We start from the raw sequence: 21,902 nt of genomic DNA on the forward strand, positions 1-21,902 counted from the left end.
AGAGAGACACAGAGAGACACAGGGGGAAGAGAGACACAGAGAGACACAGGGGGGGGAGAGACACAGAGAGACACAGGGGGAAGAGAGACACAGGGGGAAGAGAGACACAGAGAGACACAGGGGGGAGAGATACACAGAGAGACACAGGGGGGAGAGATACACAGAGAGACACAGGGGGAGAGATACACAGAGAGACACAGGGGGAGAGAGACACAGAGAGACACAGGGGGAGAGAGACACAGAGAGACACAGGGGGGAGAGAGACACAGAGAGACACAGGGGGGAGAGAGACACAGAGAGACACAGGGGGGAGAGAGACACAGAGAGACACAGGGGGGGACAAATGGGGACAGACAGACAGACAGACAGACAGACAGACAGACAGACAGACAGACAGACAGACAGACAGACAGACAGACAGACAGACAGACAGACAGACAGACAGACAGACAGACAGAGACAGACAGACAGAGAGAGCGAGAGAGCGAGAGAGAGAGTATTATTTCCCAGACAGTCAGCCATCATATATACTGGGTGTCTTACTGATGTAAAAAAAACACCATCCCAACATCTCAGAACTCAACTGCCGACCGTGATCCTTATAGCTGAGCTGCACTATAATAAACATGTGATGCATGACCAGGGAATATGATGCTGGATCTGGCTTGGAAAGACATGTCTTGGTGGGATCCTTGGCAGACAGCTGGATGCAGGAAACACATGCTATTCATTCTACCTCGGTTTGTCTGGTGGTTGTGAAGCCATGAGATCATCACAAATGATCCTCCTGCAGGTTTATATATATATATATATATTTTCTTTTTACAGACAACCATTCATACACGACCCATAATCCCCAGCTCTGCCAGTGGACCAACGAGCAGCGTTCCTGGTTTAAAGGCTTAGCATCCTGACATCACCCTGAGGCTGCTGAAGGGGAGGACGGCTCCTCATAACGGCTGGAACGGAGCCGACGGCATCAAACGAATAGAAACCATTTCACTCATTCTGCTCCAGCCATTACCACGAGCCCCGTCCTCCCCAATTAAGGCACCACCAGCCTCCTGTGTCTGACACTGTGGCTTCCCTGAAACAGATCAGTGAGTAATACTATACTATAATATAATAATACACTCAGCAATTCACAAATAATCCGAATGCTGAGTTATACATACGAGACGTACAAAATGATAGTCCAAACCCCATTGGTTGAGGACAGGACACTCACACACGCCAACCCCATTGGTTGAGGACAGGACACTCACACACACCAACCCCATTGGTTGAGGACAGCACACTCACACACGCCAACCCCATTGGTTGAGGACAGGACACTTACACACGCTTGCTCTGCACGATGTCGATGTAGTCTTCAGAACGGGCATAGTAACCATCCAGACTCAACGCCCCCCAGAAGTTGGACCACAGCTTGCCATGACGAGTGACAAGGGGACCAATTATTTTCCTGTCAGAAAAGAGAAGAAGAAGGAGGAGAAGGAGAAGGAGAAGAAGAAGAAGAAGAAGAAGAAGAAGAAGAAGAAGAAGAAGAAGAAGAAGAAGAAGAAGAAGAAGAAGAAGAAGAAGAAGAAGAAGAAGAAGAAGAAGAAGAAGAAGAAGAAGAAGAAGAAGAAGAAGAAGAAGAAGAAGAAGAAGAAGAAGAAGAAGAAGAAGAAGAAGAAGAAGAAGAAGAAGAAGAAGAAGAAGAAGAAAGAGAAGAAGAAGAAAAAGAAAAAGGAGAAGGAGAAGAAGGAGAAGAAGGAAGAAGAAGAAGAAGAAGAAGAAGAAGAAGAAGAAGAAGAAGAAGAAGAAGAAGAAGAAGAAGAAGAAGAAGAAGAAGAAGAAGAAGAAGAAGAAGAAGAAGAAGAAGAAGAAGAAGAAGAAGAAGAAAGAGAGAGAGAGACTGTCATTATCATTCAGTACAAATAATTTGAAACTGTAAAAGATGAAGAATTTAAAACATATGTTTTTATTGGGTGTAAAGCCAGAGTGTGCAGTTTTGGCAGCCAAATGTGTCCTCCTGCCACAACCTGAGGGACAGCCAGTGAAAAGTGCAAAGTAATGTCAATAATATTTCCTGTTTAGTTTTGTTTTCATACCAGGTCATGTGTCTTCTCAGTCATGTAGACACTGGTCCAGTACCATGTCATGTGTCTTCTCAGTCATGTTGACACTGGTCTACTACCAGGTCATGTGTCTTCTCAGTCATGTTGACACTGGTCTACTACCAGGTCATGTGTCTTCTCAGTCATGTTGACACTGGTCCAGTACCATGTCATGTGTCTTCTCAGTCATGTTGACACTGGTCTACTACCAGGTCATGTGTCTTCTCAGTCATGTTGACACTGGTCTACTACCAGGTCATGTGTCTCCTCAGTCATGTTGACACTGGTCTACTACCAGGTCATGTGTCTTCTCAGTCATGTTGACACTGGTCTACTACCAGGTCAAGTGTCTTCTCAGTCATGTTGACACTGGTCTACTACCAGGTCATGTGTCTTCTCAGTCATGTTGACACTGGTCTACTACCAGGTCATGTGTCTTCTCAGTCATGTTGACACTGGTCTACTACCAGGTCATGTGTCTTCTCAGTCATGTTGACACTGTTCTACTACCAGGTCATGTGTCTTCTCAGTCATGTTGACACTGGTCTACTACCAGGTCATGTGTCTTCTCAGTCATGTTGACACTGGTCTACTACCAGTCATGTGTCTTCTCAGTCATGTTGACACTGGTCTAGTACCATGTCATGTGTCTTCTCAGTCATGTTGACACTGGTCTACTACCAGGTCATGTGTCTTCTCAGTCATGTTGACACTGGTCTACTACCAGGTCATGTGTCTTCTCAGTCATGTTGACACTGGTCTACTACCAGGTCATGTGTCTTCTCAGTCATGTTGACACTGGTCTACTACCAGGTCATGTGTCTTCTCAGTCATGTTGACACTGGTCTACTACCAGGTCATGTGTCTTCTCAGTCATGTTGACACTGGTCTACTACCAGGTCATGTGTCTCCTCAGTCATGTTGACACTGGTCTACTACCAGGTCATGTGTCTCCTCAGTCATGTTGACACTGGTCTACTACCAGGTCATGTGTCTCCTCAGTCATGTTGACACTGGTCTACTACCAGGTCATGTGTCTCCTCAGTCATGTTGACACTGGTCTACTACCAGGTCATGTGTCTTCTCAGTCATGTTGACACTGGTCTACTACCCGGTCATGTGTCTTCTCAGTCATGTTGACCCTGGACCCAAACTGTTACAGACCTATATCCATCCTGCCCTTCCTATCTAAGATCTTCGAAAGCCAAGTCAACAAACAGGTCACTGACCATCTCGAATCCCACCGTACCTTCTCCGCTGTGCAATCTGGTTTCCGAGCCGGTCACGGGTGCACCTCAGCCACACTCAAGGTTCTAAACGATATCATAACCGCCATCGATAAAAGACAGTACTGTGCAGCCGTCTTCATCGACCTTGCCAAGGCTTTCGACTCTGTCAATCACCATATTCTTATCGTCAGACTCAGTAGCCTCGGTTTTTCGGATGACTGCCTTGCATGGTTCACCAATTACTTTGCAGACAGAGTTCAGTGTGTCAAATTGGAGGGCATGCTGTCCGGTCCTCTGGCAGTCTCTATGGGGGTGCCACAGGGTTCAATTCTCGGGCCGACTCTTTTCTCTGTATATATCAATGATGTTGCTCTTGCTGCGGGTGATTCCCTGATCCACCTCTACGCAGACGACACCATTCTATATACTTCCGGCCCGTCCTTGGACACTGTGCTATCTGACCTCCAAATGAGCTTCAATGCCATACAACACTCCTTCCGTGGCCTCCAACTGCTCTTAAACGCTAGTAAAACGAAATGCATGCCTTTCAACCGATCGCTGCCTGCACCCGCATGCCCAACTAGCATCACCACCCTGGATGGTTCCGACCTTGAATATGTGGACATCTATAAGTACCTAGGTGTCTGGCTAGACTGTAAACTCTCCTTCCAGACAGATGTCATCTACAAAATTGCTTCCAACACTCTACTCAGCAAACTGGATGCAGTTTATCACAGTGCCATCCGTTTTGTCACTAAAGCACCTTATACCACCCACCACTGAGACCTGTATGCTCTAGTCGGCTGGCCCTCGCTACATATTCGTCGCCAGACCCACTGGCTCCAGGTCATCTACAAGTCCATGCTAGGTAAAGCTCCGCCTTATCTCAGTTCACTGGTCACGATGGCAACACCCATCCGTAGCACGCGCTCCAGCAGGTGTATCTCACTGATCATCCCTAAAGCCAACACCTCATTTGGCCACCTTTCGTTCCAGTACTCTGCTGCCTGTGACTGGAACGAATTGCAAAAATCGCTGAAGTTGGAGACTTTTATCTCCCTCAACAACTTCAAACATCTGCTATCTGAGCAGCTAACCGATCGCTGCAGCTTTACATAGTCTATTGGTAAATAGCACACCCATTCTCACCTACCTCATTCCCATACTGTTTTTATTTATTTACTTTTCTGCTCTTTTGCACACCAATATCTCTACCTGTACATGACCATCTGATCATTTATCACTCCAGTGTTAATCTGCAAAATTGTAATTATTCGCCTACCTCATGCCTTTTGCACACAATGTATATAGACTCTCTTTTTTCTACTGTGTTATTGACTTGTTAATTGTTTACTCCATGTGTAACTCTGTGTTGTCTGTTCACACTGTTATGCTTTATCTTGGCCAGGTCGCAGTTGCAAATGAGAACTTGTTCTCAACTAGCCTACCTGGTTAAATAAAGGTGAAATAAATAAAATAAAAAATAAAAATATTGACACTGGTCTACTACCAGGTCATGTGTCTTCTCAGTCAGGTTGACACTGGTCTACTACCAGGTCATGTGTCTTCTCAGTCAGGTTGACACATGGTCTTCTCAGTAATGTTGACACAGGTCATGTGTCTTCTCAGTCATGTTGACACTGGTCTACTACCAGGTCATGTGTCTTCTCAGTAATGTTGACACTGGTCTACTACCAGGTCATGTGTCTTCTCAGTCATGTTGACACTGGTCCACTACCAGGTCATGTGTCTTCTCAGTCATGTTGACACTGGTCTACTACCAGGTCATGTGTCTTCTCAGTCATGTTGACACGGGTCTACTACCACGTCATGTGTCTCCTCAGTCATGTTGACACTGGTCTACTACCAGGTCATGTGTCTTCTCAGTCATGTTGACACTGGTCTACTACCATCATAAAAACAACATACCTGTTCCAGTTCAAACGGCCTGAGACGGAAATAAAACAACACACCTGTTCTGCTCGATGAGGATCTTCAGGGTCTGTCTGTTGGTGAGCATCACGTCAGCGTCCATACTGAGGTAGTAGTCACAGCCTGGGTCCTTACGACACAGCCCCCTTGGTTATACACATGGAGGAAATAAGTCTGATCAATCATTGATTCATTATAATATAATTATAAACGATGGCCTGATGAGCTACCGAGCACATAAAGTCTTAAAATAGATTTAGTCCTCACATATGGACCCATATGGACCCAGTACCTTCCCACCTGACAGGTACAAGAGGAACCAATCAATGATTGGGATATTAATTACAGCTGATCAATTACAACGGGCATCATAATGATAGGGAGATTAGATACCAAACATACACTTTACAAAAGATCTGGTCCCAGATCTGTTTGTGTTGTCTAACTTAGCCTGGTACCAGATATGTTTGTGCTGTCTAACCTAGCCAGGTACCAGATCTGCTTGTGCTGTCAAACCTGGTACCAGATCTGCTTGTGTTGTCTAACCTAGCCTGGTCCCATATCTGTTTGTGTTGTCTAACCTAACCTGGGGTCAGATCTGTTTGTGTTGTCTAGCCTGGTGTCAGATCTGTTTGTGCTGTCTAACCTAGCCTGGTACCAGATCTGCTTGTGCTATCTAACCTAGCCTGGTACCAGATCTGCTTGTGCTGTCAAACCTGGTACCAGACCTGCTTGTGCTGTCTAACGTAGCCTGGGGTCAGATCTGTCTGTGTTGTCTAACCTAGCCTGGGGTCAGATCTGCTTGTGCTGTCTTACCTAGCCTGGTACCAGATCTGCTTGTGTTGTCTAACCTAGCCCGGTACCAGATCTGTTTGTGTTGTCTAACCTAGCCTGGGGTCAGATCTGTTTGTGTTGTCTAGCCTGGTGTCAGATCTGTTTGTGCTGTCTAACCTAGCCTGGTACCAGTTCTGCTTGTGCTATCTAACCTAGCCTGGTACCAGATCTGCTTGTGCTGTCAAACCTGGTACCAGATCTGCTTGTGTTGTCTAACCTAGCCTTGTGCTAGATCTGTTTGTGTTGTCTAACCTAGCCTGGTACCAGATCTGCTTGTGTTGTCTAACCTAGCCTTGTGCTAGATCTGCTTGTGTTGTCTAACGTAGCCTGGTACCAGATCTGTTTGTGTTGTGTAACCTAGCCTGGTACCAGATCTGCTTGTGCTGTCTAACCTAGCCTGGTACCAGATCTGCTTGTGTTGTCTAACCTAGCCTGGTGTCAGATCTGTTTGTGCTGTCTAACCTAGCCTGGTGTCAGATCTGTTTGTGCTGTCTAACCTAGCCTGGTACTAGTCTCTCTGAGGTGAGGTGAGGGGGGAAGGTTTAGGGGACGAGATATTTAGGTTTAAGGTTTGAGAGACGGAGACACACACAACTAGAAGAATCACACATACACACAGGTCGGTAGCGTACGTACATGCCCATATTCCTGGCCTCTCCTTGGCTCAAGTTCTCCTCCGGACCCACAACCTTGAAGCTGTTGAACACGTCTTTATTTTCCTCCCAAAACTTCTGGATGTGTCTCTCATGGTAAACCTCCTGCAGAGACCGACAGAGAGACAGAGACAGAAAATGATTTCTAATATTACAGTTAAATTACAGAGAGCTGAGAGAGAGAAGAGGACATATGTTTGATGGATGGGAAGCTGTGTCCTGCACTCTGCCATACTGAGTCGACCAAGAGCCAAGGCCCAGCTACAGATACTCCATACTGAGTCGACCAAGAGCCAAGGCCCAGCTGCAGATACTCCATACTCACGTTGTTATGAACGAAGACATTAAGTTTATGTTTGGGGTAGTCGAGGGTCGCGAGTCTCTGGAAGAATTGAGAGAGGAAAGGAGTGGGCTGTTCGATGAACACTCCAACCATCACAGTGGGATACTCCTGTTGATACAAGACATACTGTTATTAAACAACACTTACAGACACATTGCAGTGATGGAAATCTGTTGATAAGCAACTGCTTGTTAAGATTAGGGTTAAGGTTAGAATAAAGGTTAATGTTAAGGTAGGGTTCCCCAACATGACGAATTTGGCCCACGCGTGGTTTTATTTGACCACCCCCCAAGTTTTCTGAGCAAAGAAAAGTACATTTTTAATTTTTGCATTTTCATTGTTGAACATAAAAGACTAAAAACACAATAAATCAGCTCCAAGTGATTTTAATTTAAGAAATCTGTTCCAAAGTATTCCCACGTAGAATAGAGAGACACATGATCGCATACAAATGTAATCAAGGTTTGAAATGATTATGTTTTAGTCAAAAATGATATCGGTTTTAGCTTCATGCGGTTAATTTGCGGTCTACAAATGATTAGTAATCATGTTCCAGCCACCCGTCCATCCTCTCAAGAAAACATCGGCGGAAGCTGAATCTAGTTGATGATCCCTGGGGTAATGGGTTAAGGTTAGGGTTACGGTAAGGGTTGAGGTTAGGGTAAAGGGTTAGAGTTAGGGTAAAGGTTAGGGTTAAGGTTAGGGTTAGGGTTAGGGTAAGGGTTAAGGTTAGGGTTAGGGTTAGGGTAAGGGTTGAGGTTAGGGTAAAGGGTTATAGTTAGGGTAAAGGATAGGGTTAAGGTTAGGGTTAGGGTTAGGGTAAGGGTTGAGGTTAGGGTAAAGGGTTATAGTTAGGGTAAAGGATAGGGTTAAGGTTAGGGTTAGGGTAAGGGTTGAGGTCAGGGTTAGGATAAGGGTTGAGGTTAGGGTAAAGGGTTAGAGTTAGGGTTAAGGGTTAAGGTTAGGGTTACAGCTAGGGCTAGGGTTAAGGGTTAAGGTTAGGGTTAGAGCTAGGGTTAAGGGTTGAGGTTAGGGTAAAGGGTTAGAGCTAGGGCTAGGGTTAAGGGTTGAGGTTAGGGTTAGAGCTAGGGCTAGGGTTAAGGGTTACGTTTAGAGTTAGCATAAAGGTTAGGGTTAGTAGATAGTTAGTTGAATTGTTACTGGTAGTCTGTAGAGCAGTGGTCGCGATCGACTGGTGGCAGTTTATCACAGTGCCATCATTTTTGTTACGAAAGCCCCTTATGCCACCCACCACTGCGACCAGTATGCTCTAGTCGGCTGGCCCTCGCTACATATTCATCGCCAGACCCACTGGCTCCAGGTCATCTATAAGTCTCTGCTAGGTAAAGTTCCACCTTATCTCAGTTCACTGGTCACCATAACAACACCCACCCGTAGCACGCGCTCCAGCATGTATATTTCACTGGTCATCCACAAAACCAACATCTCCTCTGTCCTTCGAGTTTTCTGCTGCCAATGCCTGGAACGAACTGCAAAAATCACTGAAGCTGGAGACTCTTATCTCCCTCATTAACTTCAAGCACCAGCTGTCAGAGCAGCTCACAGATCACTGCACAACCCATCTGTAAACAGCCCATCTATCTACCGCATGCCCATACTGTATTTATTTATTTTGCTCTTTTGCACCCCAGTACTTCTACTTGCACATTCATCATCTGCTCATCTTTCACTCCAGTGTAAATTTCTAAATTGTAATTACTTTGCCACTATAGGCCTATTTATTGCCTTACCTCCTTACCTCCTTACCTCCTTACCTCCTCACGCCATTTGCACACACTGTATACAGATTATTCTATTGTGTTACTGACTGTACGTTTGTTTATGTGTAACTCTGTGTTGTTTTGTCGAACTGCTTTGCTTTATCTTGGCCAGGTCACAGCTGTAAGTGAGAATTTGTTCTCAACTGGCCTACCTGGTTAAATACAAGTTTTTAAAAAAGGCAAATAAATAATTCCTAGTTGATCATCAAATATTTCTGTAGAAAAGCCAACGAACGATAAAGGCTTGCGCTCCTTTTAAAACAAATCATGTTGAGCTGGTGCTGGAAGGTGCACTTGATTCAAAAGTCCTGAGCACCGGGTAAAGTGTTCCCGTGAGTCACGTACACAGCGGACCGGCAAATCTGACTAAATCGAGTGCACCTACGGGTCTGCCCAATTGGATAGCTCAAATCACCGTGGCTACAGAGCTTCCAATTCGATAGCTCAAATCACCGTGGCTACAGAGCGTCCAATCGGATAGCTCAAATCACCGTGGCTACAGAGCGTCCAATCTGATAGCTCAAATCACCGTGGCTACAGAGCGTCCAATCAGATAGCTCAAATCACCGTGGCTACAGAGCGTCCAATCGGATAGCTCAAATCACCCTTTGCTACAGAGCTTCCAATCGGATAGCTCAAATCACCGTGGCTACAGAGCATCCAATCGGATAGCTCAAATCTCCGTGGCTACAGAGCGTCCAATCGGATAGCTCAAATCACCGTGGCTACAGAGCGTCCAATCGGATAGCTCAAATCACCGTGTCTACAGAGCGTCCAATCGGATAGCTCAAATCACCGTGTCTACAGAGCGTCCAATCGGATAGCTCAAATCACCGTCTACAGAGCTACAGCTCAAATCACCGTAGCTACAGAGCTTCCATGACCCTGACCACAGCCAAGTGTAATAGGCTACTAGCCTACGTCAGATGGAATAACTGTCAACGAATAAAGCAAAGAGCTGCTGGTTATATGACTGAGTTCATGTTTAAGTTTATATTCAGCTCTGTCACTGTTTCTATTCAACACTATTACAAAACGCTCTTCTCCGGACTTCCACTCGGGCTGCAGCTGCTGTGAGTCAGTAGCCAGGTATCGACAGGCCTGCGTTTTATCATTATTAGCAGCTCGTCCTGTCCATTTTAATATTAAGGAATATTTCACTTTCTCTGGTCATAGGAACAACATGAGTTTGTGCATGAGGCAGATGTGGTGCAACATGAGTTTCGCCGTCAGGTGGAAGACCGTGTCCCCTCTCTCTCTGATCAGTCTCACCGGAGGAAAAGAAGGAGAGAGCAGGTGGAAGACCGTGTCCCCTCTCTCTCTGATCAGTCTCACCGGAGGAAAAGAAGGAGAGAGCAGGTGGAAGACCGTGTCCCCTCTCTCTGGTGATCAGTGGAAGACTCCCCTCTCTCTGGTCAGTCTCACCGGAGGAAAGGAAGGAGAGAGCAGGTGGAAGACCGTGTCCCCTCTCTCTCTGATCAGTCTCACCTCTCTCTGATCAGTCTCACCTCTCTCTGATCAGTCTCACCTCTCTCTGATCAGTCTCATCTCTCTCTGGTCAGTCTCACCAGAGGAAAAGAAGGAGAGAGCAGGGACCGTGAGAGGCGGTTGGGAAACATCGTTTTGAACGGTCGTCCGACACGGAATTCCAAGTATGAAACTCGGGTGGCTTTCTAGACCTCCGACCTTTCGACCTGAAGATCACTGACCTCGTGATTTGACCTCGTTGACCTTCAGATGCAGCAGGTACCAACAGAACAGTAAAATAAAAAAGCTAATTATTTCAATTCGTGCTCCACAGCCTCACAAGTGCTAAAACACTTTTTACTCCATTAATCATAAACAGAAAATGACAAAATGACAAAAGTCAACAACACCTGCAACATGTACAATCAAACTACAATTGACAACAACAGAGAAGAGCAATTATGTGTGTTCAGACTCAATGAAATCATGTTTGACTCTCCCTGAAGACCCTGAAAAGATTTGGCATGGGTCCCCAGATCCTCAAATAGTTCTACAGATGCACCATCGAGAGTATCCTGACCGGTTGCATCACCGCCTGGTATAGTAACTGCTCGGCATCTGACTGCAAGGCACCTCAGAGGGTAGTGCGTACGGCCCAGTACATCACTGGGGCCAAGCTTCCTGACATCCAGGACTTACGTAATAGGTGGTGTCAGAGGAAGGCCCATTGTCAGAGACTCCAGTCACCCAAGTCATAGACTGTTTTCCGCACAGCAAGCGGGACCGGAGCGGCAAGTCTAGGACCAAAAGGCTCATTAACAGCTTAACCAAAGGCCACCGGACTCTTTACATTTGTCCGCTTCATTTGTTTTGTAAATTGCTGCTACTAGCTGTTTATTATCTATGCATATTCACTTCACCCCTACCTAAATGTGCAAATTACCTCAACTAACCTGTACCCCCGCACAGTGACTCAGTACCGGTACTCCCTGTATATAGCCTCGTTGTTGTTATTTTATTGGGTTACTTTTTATCATGTTATACTGTAGTTTATATGGTAAATATTTTCTTAACTCTTCTTAACTCTTAACTCTTCTTAACTCTTATCTCTTAACTCTTCTTAACTCTTAACTCTTCTTAACTCTTATCTCTTAACTCTTCTTAACTCTTAACTCTTCTTAACTCTTATCTCTTAACTCTTCTTAACTCTTCTTAACTCTTAACTCTTCTTAACTCTTAACTCTTCTTATCTCTTAACTCTTCTTAACTCTTAACTCTTCTTATCTCTTAACTCTTCTTAACTCTTAACTCTTCTTAACTCTTAACTCTTCTTAACTCTTAACTCTTCTTAACTCTTAACTCTTCTTAACTCTTAACTCTTCTTATCTCTTAACTCTTCTTAACTCTTAACTCTTCTTAACTCTTAACTCTTCTTAACTCTTAACTCTTCTTAACTCTTAACTCTTAACTCTTCTTAACTCTTATCTCTTAACTCTTCTTAACTCTTAACTCTTCTTAACTCTTCTTAACTCTTCTTAACTCTTCTTAACTCTTAACTCTTCTTAACTCTTAACTCTTAACTCTTCTTAACTCTTATCTCTTAACTCTTCTTAACTCTTAACTCTTCTTAACTCTTCTTAACTCTTCTTAACTCTTCTTAACTCTTAACTCTTCTTAACTCTTAACTCTTCTTAACTCTTAACTCTTCTTAACTCTTAACTCTTCTTAACTCTTAACTCTTCTTAACTCTTAACTCTTCTTAACTCTTAACTCTTCTTAACTCTTAACTCTTAACTCTTCTTAACTCTTATCTCTTAACTCTTCTTAACTCTTAACTCTTCTTAACTCTTAACTCTTCTTAACTCTTAACTCTTAACTCTTCTTAACTCTTATCTCTTAACTCTTCTTAACTCTTAACTCTTCTTAACTCTTCTTAACTCTTCTTAACTCTTCTTAACTCTTAACTCTTCTTAACTCTTCTTAACTCTTAACTCTTCTTAACTCTTAACTCTTCTTAACTCTTAACTCTTCTTAACTCTTAACTCTTCTTAACTCTTCTTAACTCTTAACTCTTCTTAACTCTTAACTCTTCTTAACTCTTAACTCTTCTTAACTCTTAACTCTTCTTAACTCTTAACTCTTCTTAACTCTTAACTCTTAACTCTTCTTAACTCTTATCTCTTAACTCTTCTTAACTCTTAACTCTTCTTAACTCTTCTTAACTCTTAACTCTTCTTAACTCTTATCTCTTAACTCTTCTTAACTCTTAACTCTTCTTAACTCTTAACTCTTCTTAACTCTTCTTAACTCTTCTTAACTCTTCTTAACTCTTAACTCTTCTTAACTCTTAACTCTTCTTAACTCTTAACTCTTCTTAACTCTTAACTCTTCTTAACTCTTAACTCTTCTTAACTCTTAACTCTTCTTAACTCTTAACTCTTCTTAACTCTTAACTCTTCTTAACTCTTATCTCTTAACTCTTCTTAACTCTTAACTCTTCTTAACTCTTCTTAACTCTTAACTCTTCTTAACTCTTAACTCTTCTTAACTCTTCATAACTCTTAACTCTGCTCTGCGGATTAGGATACACATCCGTGCAACTGGTGATTTGAAATAGGCACCTGGTAACCCAAAAATAAAAATATGTTGGTTAAGGGCTTGTAAGTAAGCATGCTGGTCCCTCTCTGAAGAGGTTGAGAGCTGGTCCCTCTCTGAAGAGGTTGAGAGCTGGTCCCTCTCTGAAGAGGTTGAGAGCTGGTCCCTCTCTGAAGAGACAGTAGACAGAGGAGAGAGTTGTTTCCCCATGACTCTCTGATCCTCCTGCCCACACAGCTCTACAGGGCCTCCCTCCTCTTGACCAGGCTAAAGACCAGGACTGGGCCAGCCGGACAGGGATGGAAAAATATCTAATTTGCGAGTTCCGTGATGACTAATGAGTTCTAGAACTTCCAAGGATGGAAGTGGCACCCAGTGACCAAGCCTGAGGGCACCTTAAATTGTTACGGATAGGGAGGACAGAAAGAAATGAAGAAAAGAAAGGCAAAGAAAGAGAGAGAAGGATGCTGCAGAGTCTCGGAGAAGGCAGGACAAGAGCTCTGCCTACAGAGACAAGCCTTCAAAAGGTTAGAGAGTCAGTAACAACAACGTGTCTTTGTGCTGCTAGGACCTAGGCCCTGTCCCAAAACCGCAGTTAACATAGCAAGGAGGCCTGGCTCGGACAGGGCACGCAGTGACCTGAGCTTACCCCCTATCCCTCACACACGGCCAGGGCATCTCTCTCTCTCCAGCTCTACCACTCACTCACAGGACACAGCGGGGACAATGTTCTTGAACCGCTCTGTTGAAACTGTTGGGAAATTGGAACCCTCTGACCTCCACACAGGTCCCAGAGTCCAGTAAGCCTTTCTCTGAACCATCCAACCTACAGTATGGTCCAGTAAATGTACCTCTGAACCATCCAACCTACAGTATGGTCCAGTAAATATACCTCTGAACCATCCAATCTACAGTATGGTCCAGTAAATGTACCTCTGAACCATCCAACCTACAGTATGGTCCAGTAAATATACCTCTGAACCATCCAACCTACAGTATGGTCCAGTAAATATACCTCTGAACCATCCAACCTACAGTATGGTCCAGTAAATATACCTCTGAACCATCCAACCTACAGTATGGTCCAGTAAGCCTTTCTCTGAACCATCCAACCTACAGTATGGTCCAGTAAGCCTTTCTCTGAACCATCCAACCTACAGTATGGTCCAGTAAATATACCTCTGAACCATCCAACCTACAGTATGGTCCAGTAAAACCATCCAACCTACAGTATGGTCCAGTCCTGAACCATCCAACCTACAGTATGGTCCAGTATGCCTTTCTCTGAACCATCCAACCTACAGTATGGTCCAGTAAGCCTTTCTCTGAACCATCCAACCTACAGTATGGTCCAGTAAATGTACCTCTGAACCATCCAACCTACAGTATGGTCCAGTAAATATACCTCTGAACCATCCAACCTACAGATTGGTCCAGTAAATATACCTCTGAACCATCCAACCTACAGTATGGTCCAGTAAATGTACCTCTGAACCATCCAACCTACAGTATGGTCCAGTAAATATACCTCTGAACAATCCAACCTACAGTATGGTCCAGTAAATATACCTCTGAACCATCCAACCTACAGTATGGTCCAGTAAATATACCTCTGAACCATCCAACCTACAGTATGGTCCAGTAAATATACCTCTGAACCATCCAACCCTACAGTATGGTCCAGTAAATGTACCTCTGAACCATCCAACCCTACAGTATGGTAATAACATGCGCATTATCAAGCAGATGAGAGGCAGGATGTCTGAGGATTTGTCCATTCATCATATTCAATGGTAGTATGGTAGCGGATGGTTCATTGATGATGTCTTCTAGAGATTCTAGATGTCTTTCATACAGCTGGGTTGGTTTTGTATTGAGTTAGCTCCAGACACAGTTACATAGACAGAGTAACCACATCCATTCAGAGTCACACAGAGGAATAGACACTCTCTGGAGACAGCAGCGTTGCGGGCTGTTCAGATCCACATGTGCTTGATGATGTAGTCTGTTTACCATCCAAGCTTCTAACCATTCCCCATGTCTATGTTTATACCCCTGAATGAAGTGAAACATGGAGCGATAGAGGGGGGGAGAGATGGACAGACAGAAAACGAAGTAGACAGTTACTGTTAGAGACAGTTACTCCTGTCACTGATATGTCTATAGAGACAGTTACTCCTGTCACTGATATGTCTATAGAGACAGTTACTCCTGTCACTGATATGTCTATAGAGACAGTTACTCCTGTCACTGATATGTCTATAAAGACAGTTACTCCTGTCACTGATATGTCTATAGAGACAGTTCTTATCCTGTCACTGATATGTCTATAAAGACAGTTCTCACTCCTGTCACTGATATGTCTATAAAGACAGTTCTTACTCCTGTCACTGATATGTCTAAAAAGACAGTTACTCCTGTCACTGATATGTCTATAAAGACAGTTACTCTTGTCACTGATATGTCTATAGAGACAGTTACTCCTGTCACTGATATGTCTATAAAGACAGTTACTTCTGTCACTGATATGTCTATAAAGACAGTTACTCCTGTCACTGATATGTCTATAAAGACAGTTACTCCTGTCACTGATATGTCTATAAAGACAGTTACTCCTGCCACTGATATGTCTATAGAGACAGACAGTTCTTACTCCTTTCACTGATATGTCTATAAAGACAGTTACTCCTGTCACTGATATGTCTATAAAGACAGTTACTCCTGTCACTGATATGTCTATAGAGACAGTTACTCCTGTCACTGATATGTCTATAAAGACAATTACTCCTGTCACTGATATGTCTATAGAGACAGTTACTCCTGTCACTGATATGTATATAAAGACAGTTACTCCTGTCACTGATATGTCTATAGAGACAGTTACTCCTGCCAGTGATATGTCTATAGAGACAGACAGTTCTTACTCCTGTCACTGATATGTCTATAAAGACAATTACTCCTGTCACTGATATGTCTATAGAGACAGTTACTCCTGTCATTGATATGTCTATAAAGACAGTTACTCCTGTCACTGATATGTCTATAGAGACAGTTACTCCTGTCACTGATATGTCTATAGAGACAGTTATTCCTGTCACTGATAAGTCTATAAAGACAGTTACTCCTGTCACTGATGAGGGCTGTCCCTGACAGTTACACAAATATTTGTTTACCTATAGTCATCTGTTCCTTCAAAATGTTGGGATGTGTATTTTTCCATATATAGCCAAGCTATTTGTTTTAATAAAATCAAACTATATGCATTGATCTTGTCTGATGCTTTAAGCTTATAGTTTGATGAAATAAGACAAATTCCTCGAGAGGGCGACAGAGATCTAGATAACCTAACTCAACAGTTCCTCGAGAGGGAGACAGAGATCTAGATAACCTAACTCAACCATTCCTCGAGAGGGCGACAGAGATCTAGATAACCTAACTCAACCATTCCTCGAGAGGGCGACAGAGATCTAGATAACCTAACTCAACCATTCCTCGATAGGGCGACAGAGATCTAGATAACCTAACTCAACCATTCCTCAATGACGGCCTAGCAAAAGACCTGCTGTGGGGACGGGGGCTGGGAATTAAAATATATATATATAGGACAAAACGCACATCATGACAAGATGTGCAGGTAATAGGCTATACGTGAGTCAGAAACCTTTCTCATGTGGAATGCCAATTTATCTTATCATTTCATTCTATCTGTTATGGTTGTCATACATACATTTTCATGAAACGGTTTCATTTAATTTATAATAACGTCTTCATATATATATTGGGGCTCCCAAGTGGCACAGCGGTCTAAGGCACTGCATCTCAGTGCTAGAGGCATCACTACAGACCCTAGGGCGGCACACAATTGGCTCAGCTTGCCTAGTTAAATAAAGGTTAAATAAAATCAAAATTCTATCCAAATCGAAATGAAAATTATACAAATCTAAAAGTAACTTATTTTGCCATTGGCAACAATGTAAAACTAGACAACATAAAGCCAACAAAGAAAAACATTGCAGCCTGCAGGTATAAACTATCCCGATGAAAATAAATACACTGTGGCCCCGTCCGACGATACCCTCGGACAGGGCCAGGCAAGATGTAACCCCACCCACTTTACCAAAGCACAGCCATCACACCCCTAGAGGGCTATCAACAGACCACCAACTTACTACCCTGAGACAAGGCTGAATATAGCTTACCAAGATCTCCTCCACCGCACAAGCCCGAGGGGTGCAAAAACAGACAGGAAGATCACCCACTCAAGTAGAGTACATCAACAAGAAATGTCTGTGTTTCTCTCTGTCTGTCTGTGTGTATCTCTGTCTGTGTGTATTTCTGTCTGTGTGTATCTCTGTCTGTGTGTATTTCTGTCTGTGTGTATCTCTGTCTGTGTGTATTTCTGTCTGTGTGTATCTCTGTCTGTGAGTTGTATCTGTGTGTGTATCTGTCTGTGTGTTTGTGTGTATCTGTCTGTGTGTTTGTGTATCTGTCTGTATGTCTGTGTGTAACCCTCCCAGCTCAACAATGACTGTTGGTGTGCCCTGTGTCTCAGAGCCACTCTAGACAGAGGAAGCAGAGGGCTGCTGTGGTGCAGGACATGGTTTTTGGGTTTTCATTGAGCTTCACTTAAAGGGGTGTCACAGTCAAACCAGCCCTCTATTTAATGGGCCTGCTCAGCAGGCGCTGTATCCACCAGGCTAAGTTACCGTGGTTACCCACCCGGAACATTTCTCACTGCACGCAAATGTAGGGCATATAAATGTGCCCATTTGGGGATCCGACGGTATTTCTGATTGGCTTAACACACCACCACTAACGACCTGTGGAGCTTCTCAAAGTTGTGTTTTTCTTCACCTCAAAACAGCAAACAAAGTCTGTTTTTAAGATCCATTGAAAATGTACCATAGTTCCTCAATGTATTTGAGAAATCTTTCCAGCTCTCTCCCTTTTCGATGACCACTCAGCGTGACAAGGGAAACTCTGATCCAGTGGAAGCATCCTAAAATAGCCTGATTTGTCCTGATCAGTGCTCCACTTGGACTGACATAGGTTCCGGTTCATTTTGGATTGCTGGTACTGTTTATAATTAGGTAAGGAGCTTCACAATAGTGTTGAGATAATATAAATATAATATATATAAATAAATAAATATAATATATAATATAAATAAATATAAAGAGGAACAGGAGCTCAATGGTAACCGAGGTGAAACGGCTAACTAGTTAGCAGTGGTGCGCGCTAATAGCTTTTCAATCAGTGACGTCACTCGCTCTGAGACCTTGAAGTAGTTGTTCCCCTTGCTCTGCAATGGTCGCGGCTTTTGTGGAGCGATGGGTAACGATGCTTTGAGGGTGACTGTTGTTGATGTGTGCAGAGGGTCCCTGGTTCGAGCCCAGGTAGGTGGGGAAGAGAGGGACAGAAGCAGTAGAAAATGTTAGATGACGGAGCTGAGGATCTCTCTCTCTCTCTCTTCCTGTCCTGGCCGTCCAAAGACCACCTGGTTGTACTGCTGCTCCAGTTTCAACTGTTCTGCCTGCGGCTATGGAACGCTGATCTGTTCACCAGACGTACTACCTGTCCCAGACCTGCTGTTTTCGACCCTCCCTCTCCCTCTCTACCGCACCTGCTGTCTCGACCTCTGAATGCTCGGCTATGAAAAGCCAACTGGCATTTACTCCTGAGGTGTTGACCTGTTGCATCCTCTAGACCACTGTGATTATTATTTGACCCTATTGAACATCTTGAAGAATGATCTGGCCTTAATGGCCATGCCTGGTCATCTATGAACATTTGAATATCTTGGCCATGTTCTTTTATAATCTCCAGAGCCTGGTTCCTCTCTAGGTTTCTTCCTATGTTCCTGCCTTTTCTAGGGAGTTTTTCCTAGCCACCGTAGCTAGTAGCTAGATTTTCCTAGCTACTAAAACTCTTTAACATCATCCTTAGCTCTGGCATCTTCCCCAATATTTGGAACCAAGGACTGATCAGCCCAATCCACAAAAGTGGAGACAAATTTGACCCCAATAACTACCGTGGAATATGTGTCAACAGTAACCTTGGGAAAATCCTCTGCATTATCATTAACAGCAGACTCGTACATTTCCTCAATGAAAACAATGTACTGAGCAAATGTCTGCTGTTTGCTGATGATCTGGTGCTTCTGTCACCAACCAAGGAGGGCCTACAGCAGCACCTAGATCTTATGCACAGATTCCGTCAGACCTGGGCCCTGACAGTAAATCTCAGTCAGACCAAAATAATGGTGTTCCAAAAAAGGTCCAGTCACCAGGACCACAAATAAAATTTCCATCTAGACACTGTTGCCCTAGAGCACACAAACAACTATACATACCTTGGCCTAAACAGCGCCACGGGTAACTTCAACAAAGCTGTGAAAAGATCTGAGAGACAAGGCAAGAAGGGCATTCTATGCCATCAAAAGAAACATACATTTCATCATACCAATTAGGATTTGGCTAAAAATACTTGAATCAGTCATAGAGCCCATTGCCCTTTATGGTTGTGAGGTCTGGGGTCCGCTCACCAACCAAGACTTCACAAAATGATTTGTGAAGATTTGATTTGATTTGATTTGAAATGGGACAAACACCAAATTGAGACTCTGCCGCCGAATTCTGCGAAAATGTCCTCCGTGTTCAACGTAGAACACCAAATAATGCATGCAGAGCGGATTTAGGCCGATACCCACTAATTATCAAAATCCAGAAAAGAGCCGTTAAATTCTATAACCACCTAAAAGGAAACGATTCCCAAACCTTCCATAACAAAGCCATCACCTACAGAGAAATGAACCTGGAGAAGAGTCCCCTAAGCAAGCTGGTCCTGGGGCTCTGTTCACAAACACAAACACACCCTACAGAGCCCCAGGACAGCAGCACAATTAGACCCAACCAAATCATGAGAAAACAAAAAGATAATTACTTGACACATTGGAAAGAATTAACAAAAAAACAGAGCAAACTAGAATGCTATTTGGCCCTACACAGAGAGTACACAGCGGCAGAATACCTGACCACTGTGACTGACCCAAAATTAAGGAAAGCTTTGACTATGTACAGACTCAGTGAGCATAGCCTTGCTATTGAGAAAGGCCGCCGTAGGCATACATGGCTCTCAAGAGAAGACAGGCTATGTGCTCACTGCCCACAAAATGAGGTGGAAACTGAGCTGCACTTCCTAACCTCCTGCCCAATGTATGACCATATTAGAGAGACATATTTCCCTCAGATTACACAGATCCACAAAGAATTCGAAAACAAATCCAATTTTGAAAAACTCCCATGTCTACTGGGTGAAATTCCACAGTGTGCAATCACAGCAGCAAGATTTGTGACCTGTTGCCACGAGAAAAGGGCAACCAGTGAAGAACACACACCATTGTAAATACAACCCATATCTATGCTTGTTTATTTTATCGTGTGTCCTTTACGATTTGTACATTGTTAAAACACTGTATATATCATATTATATATTTGGCAGAGGCAGAGAGAGAGAGAGAGAGAGCCAGAGAGAGAGAGAGAGAGAGAGGCAGAGAGAGAGAGAGAGAGGCAGAGAGAGAGAGGCAGGGAGAGAGAGAGGCAGAGAGAGAGAGAGAGGCAGAGAGAGAGAGAGAGAGAGAGGCAGAGAGAGAGAGGCAGAGAGAGAGAGAGGCAGAGAGAGAGGCAGAGAGAGGCAGAGAGAGAGAGGCAGAGAGAGAGGCAGAGAGGCAGAGAGAGGCAGAGAGAGAGAGAGGCAGAGAAAGAGAGAGGCAGAGAAAGAGAGAGGCAGAGAGAGAGGCAGAGAGAGAGAGAGAGGCAGAGAGAGAGAGAAGCAGAGAGAGAGAGAGAGAGAGAGAGAGAGAGAGAGAGAGAGAGGCAGAGAGAGAGAGAGAGGCAGAGAGAGAGAGAGAGAGGCAGAGAGAGAGAGAGAGAGAGAAGCATGTCTTATCTCACCACTCAATCTCTCTCTTTCTTTCCCTCTTGGTCTCTATATGTCTCTCTCTGTGTTTCTCTCTACATCTCCATCACTCTCTCTCTCTCTCTCTCTCTTTATATCAATTCAATTCAATGTAAGGGCTTTATTGGCATGGGAAACATATGTTAACATTGTTAAAGCAAGTGAAATAGATAATTACATTAAATTTAAATTTAAATCAACTAAAATTTACAGTAAGCATTACAGTCACAGAAGTTCCTAAAGAATAAAGACATTTCAAATGTCATATTATGAAAACAACATACAGTGTTGTAATGATGTGCAAATAGCTAAAGTACAAAAGGGAAAATAAATCAACATAAATACGGGTTGTAGGAGAGGAGAATGAGAGGAGGAGAGGAGGAAGAGAAGGAGGAGGAGAGGAGGAAGAGAAGGAGGAGGTGAAGGAGAGGGAAGAGACGGAGGAGGAAGAGGAGGAGGAGAGGAGGAAAGGAGGGGAGGGAAGGGAAGAGGAGGAGAAGGAAGAAGAGGAGGAGGGGAGGAGAATGAAGATGAGGAGGAGGAAGAGGAGGAGTAGAAGGAGAGAAGATGAGGAAATGTGAATTTGTGTGATTCACTCACTTGGAGCTGAGACAAATCCACCATGTTGTGGTCACAGACGCCACAGCCTCTCTCGTAGTTCCAGGCGTTGGGGATGTAGTTTCCTAGATAGTTCAAATACATCTGGGGGAAAATAACAAATAGAATCCTCAACAAACCCCATTATCATGCCATGTTGATTTGTCCTGTGGTAGGATGTTCAATAGGTGGCATCCAAAATGGCACCCTGTTCCTTACACAGTGCATTACCACTGAGCAGTGCACAATTGGTCTGTAGGAATGCCAGTCTGGACTGAGAGGTCACAGATAGGTCACAGGAGAGGAGTAGAGATAATTATTCTCCCTTCTGAAGTCAATCACTAGCAGCTAGGCAGATCAAGCAGGTCATACTGTATAGATAGATCACTCGCAGCTAGGCAGGTCATAGTGTA

General features: G+C 43.8%; 1 protein-coding gene across 2 annotated transcripts in view; it reads right to left on the reverse strand.

The window, feature by feature from the left end:
* Positions 1 to 21,902, reverse strand: part of LOC123991450 (procollagen-lysine,2-oxoglutarate 5-dioxygenase 2-like) — a 113,470-nt gene that overhangs the window by 23,553 nt on the left and 68,015 nt on the right. For both annotated transcript variants that reach the window (XM_046293061.1, XM_046293060.1), the window contains exons 8-12: positions 21,493 to 21,594; positions 7,076 to 7,201; positions 6,734 to 6,855; positions 5,305 to 5,409; positions 1,340 to 1,465 (exon numbers count right to left, since the gene is read on the reverse strand). In XM_046293061.1, the coding sequence (XP_046149017.1) occupies positions 1,340 to 1,465; positions 5,305 to 5,409; positions 6,734 to 6,855; positions 7,076 to 7,201; positions 21,493 to 21,594 (581 nt within the window). The remainder of the gene's footprint in view (positions 1 to 1,339; positions 1,466 to 5,304; positions 5,410 to 6,733; positions 6,856 to 7,075; positions 7,202 to 21,492; positions 21,595 to 21,902) is intronic.

The sequence above is a fragment of the Oncorhynchus gorbuscha genome, linkage group LG12 (assembly GCF_021184085.1).
Source record: "Oncorhynchus gorbuscha isolate QuinsamMale2020 ecotype Even-year linkage group LG12, OgorEven_v1.0, whole genome shotgun sequence".
Classification (NCBI taxonomy): Eukaryota; Metazoa; Chordata; class Actinopteri; order Salmoniformes; family Salmonidae; genus Oncorhynchus; species Oncorhynchus gorbuscha.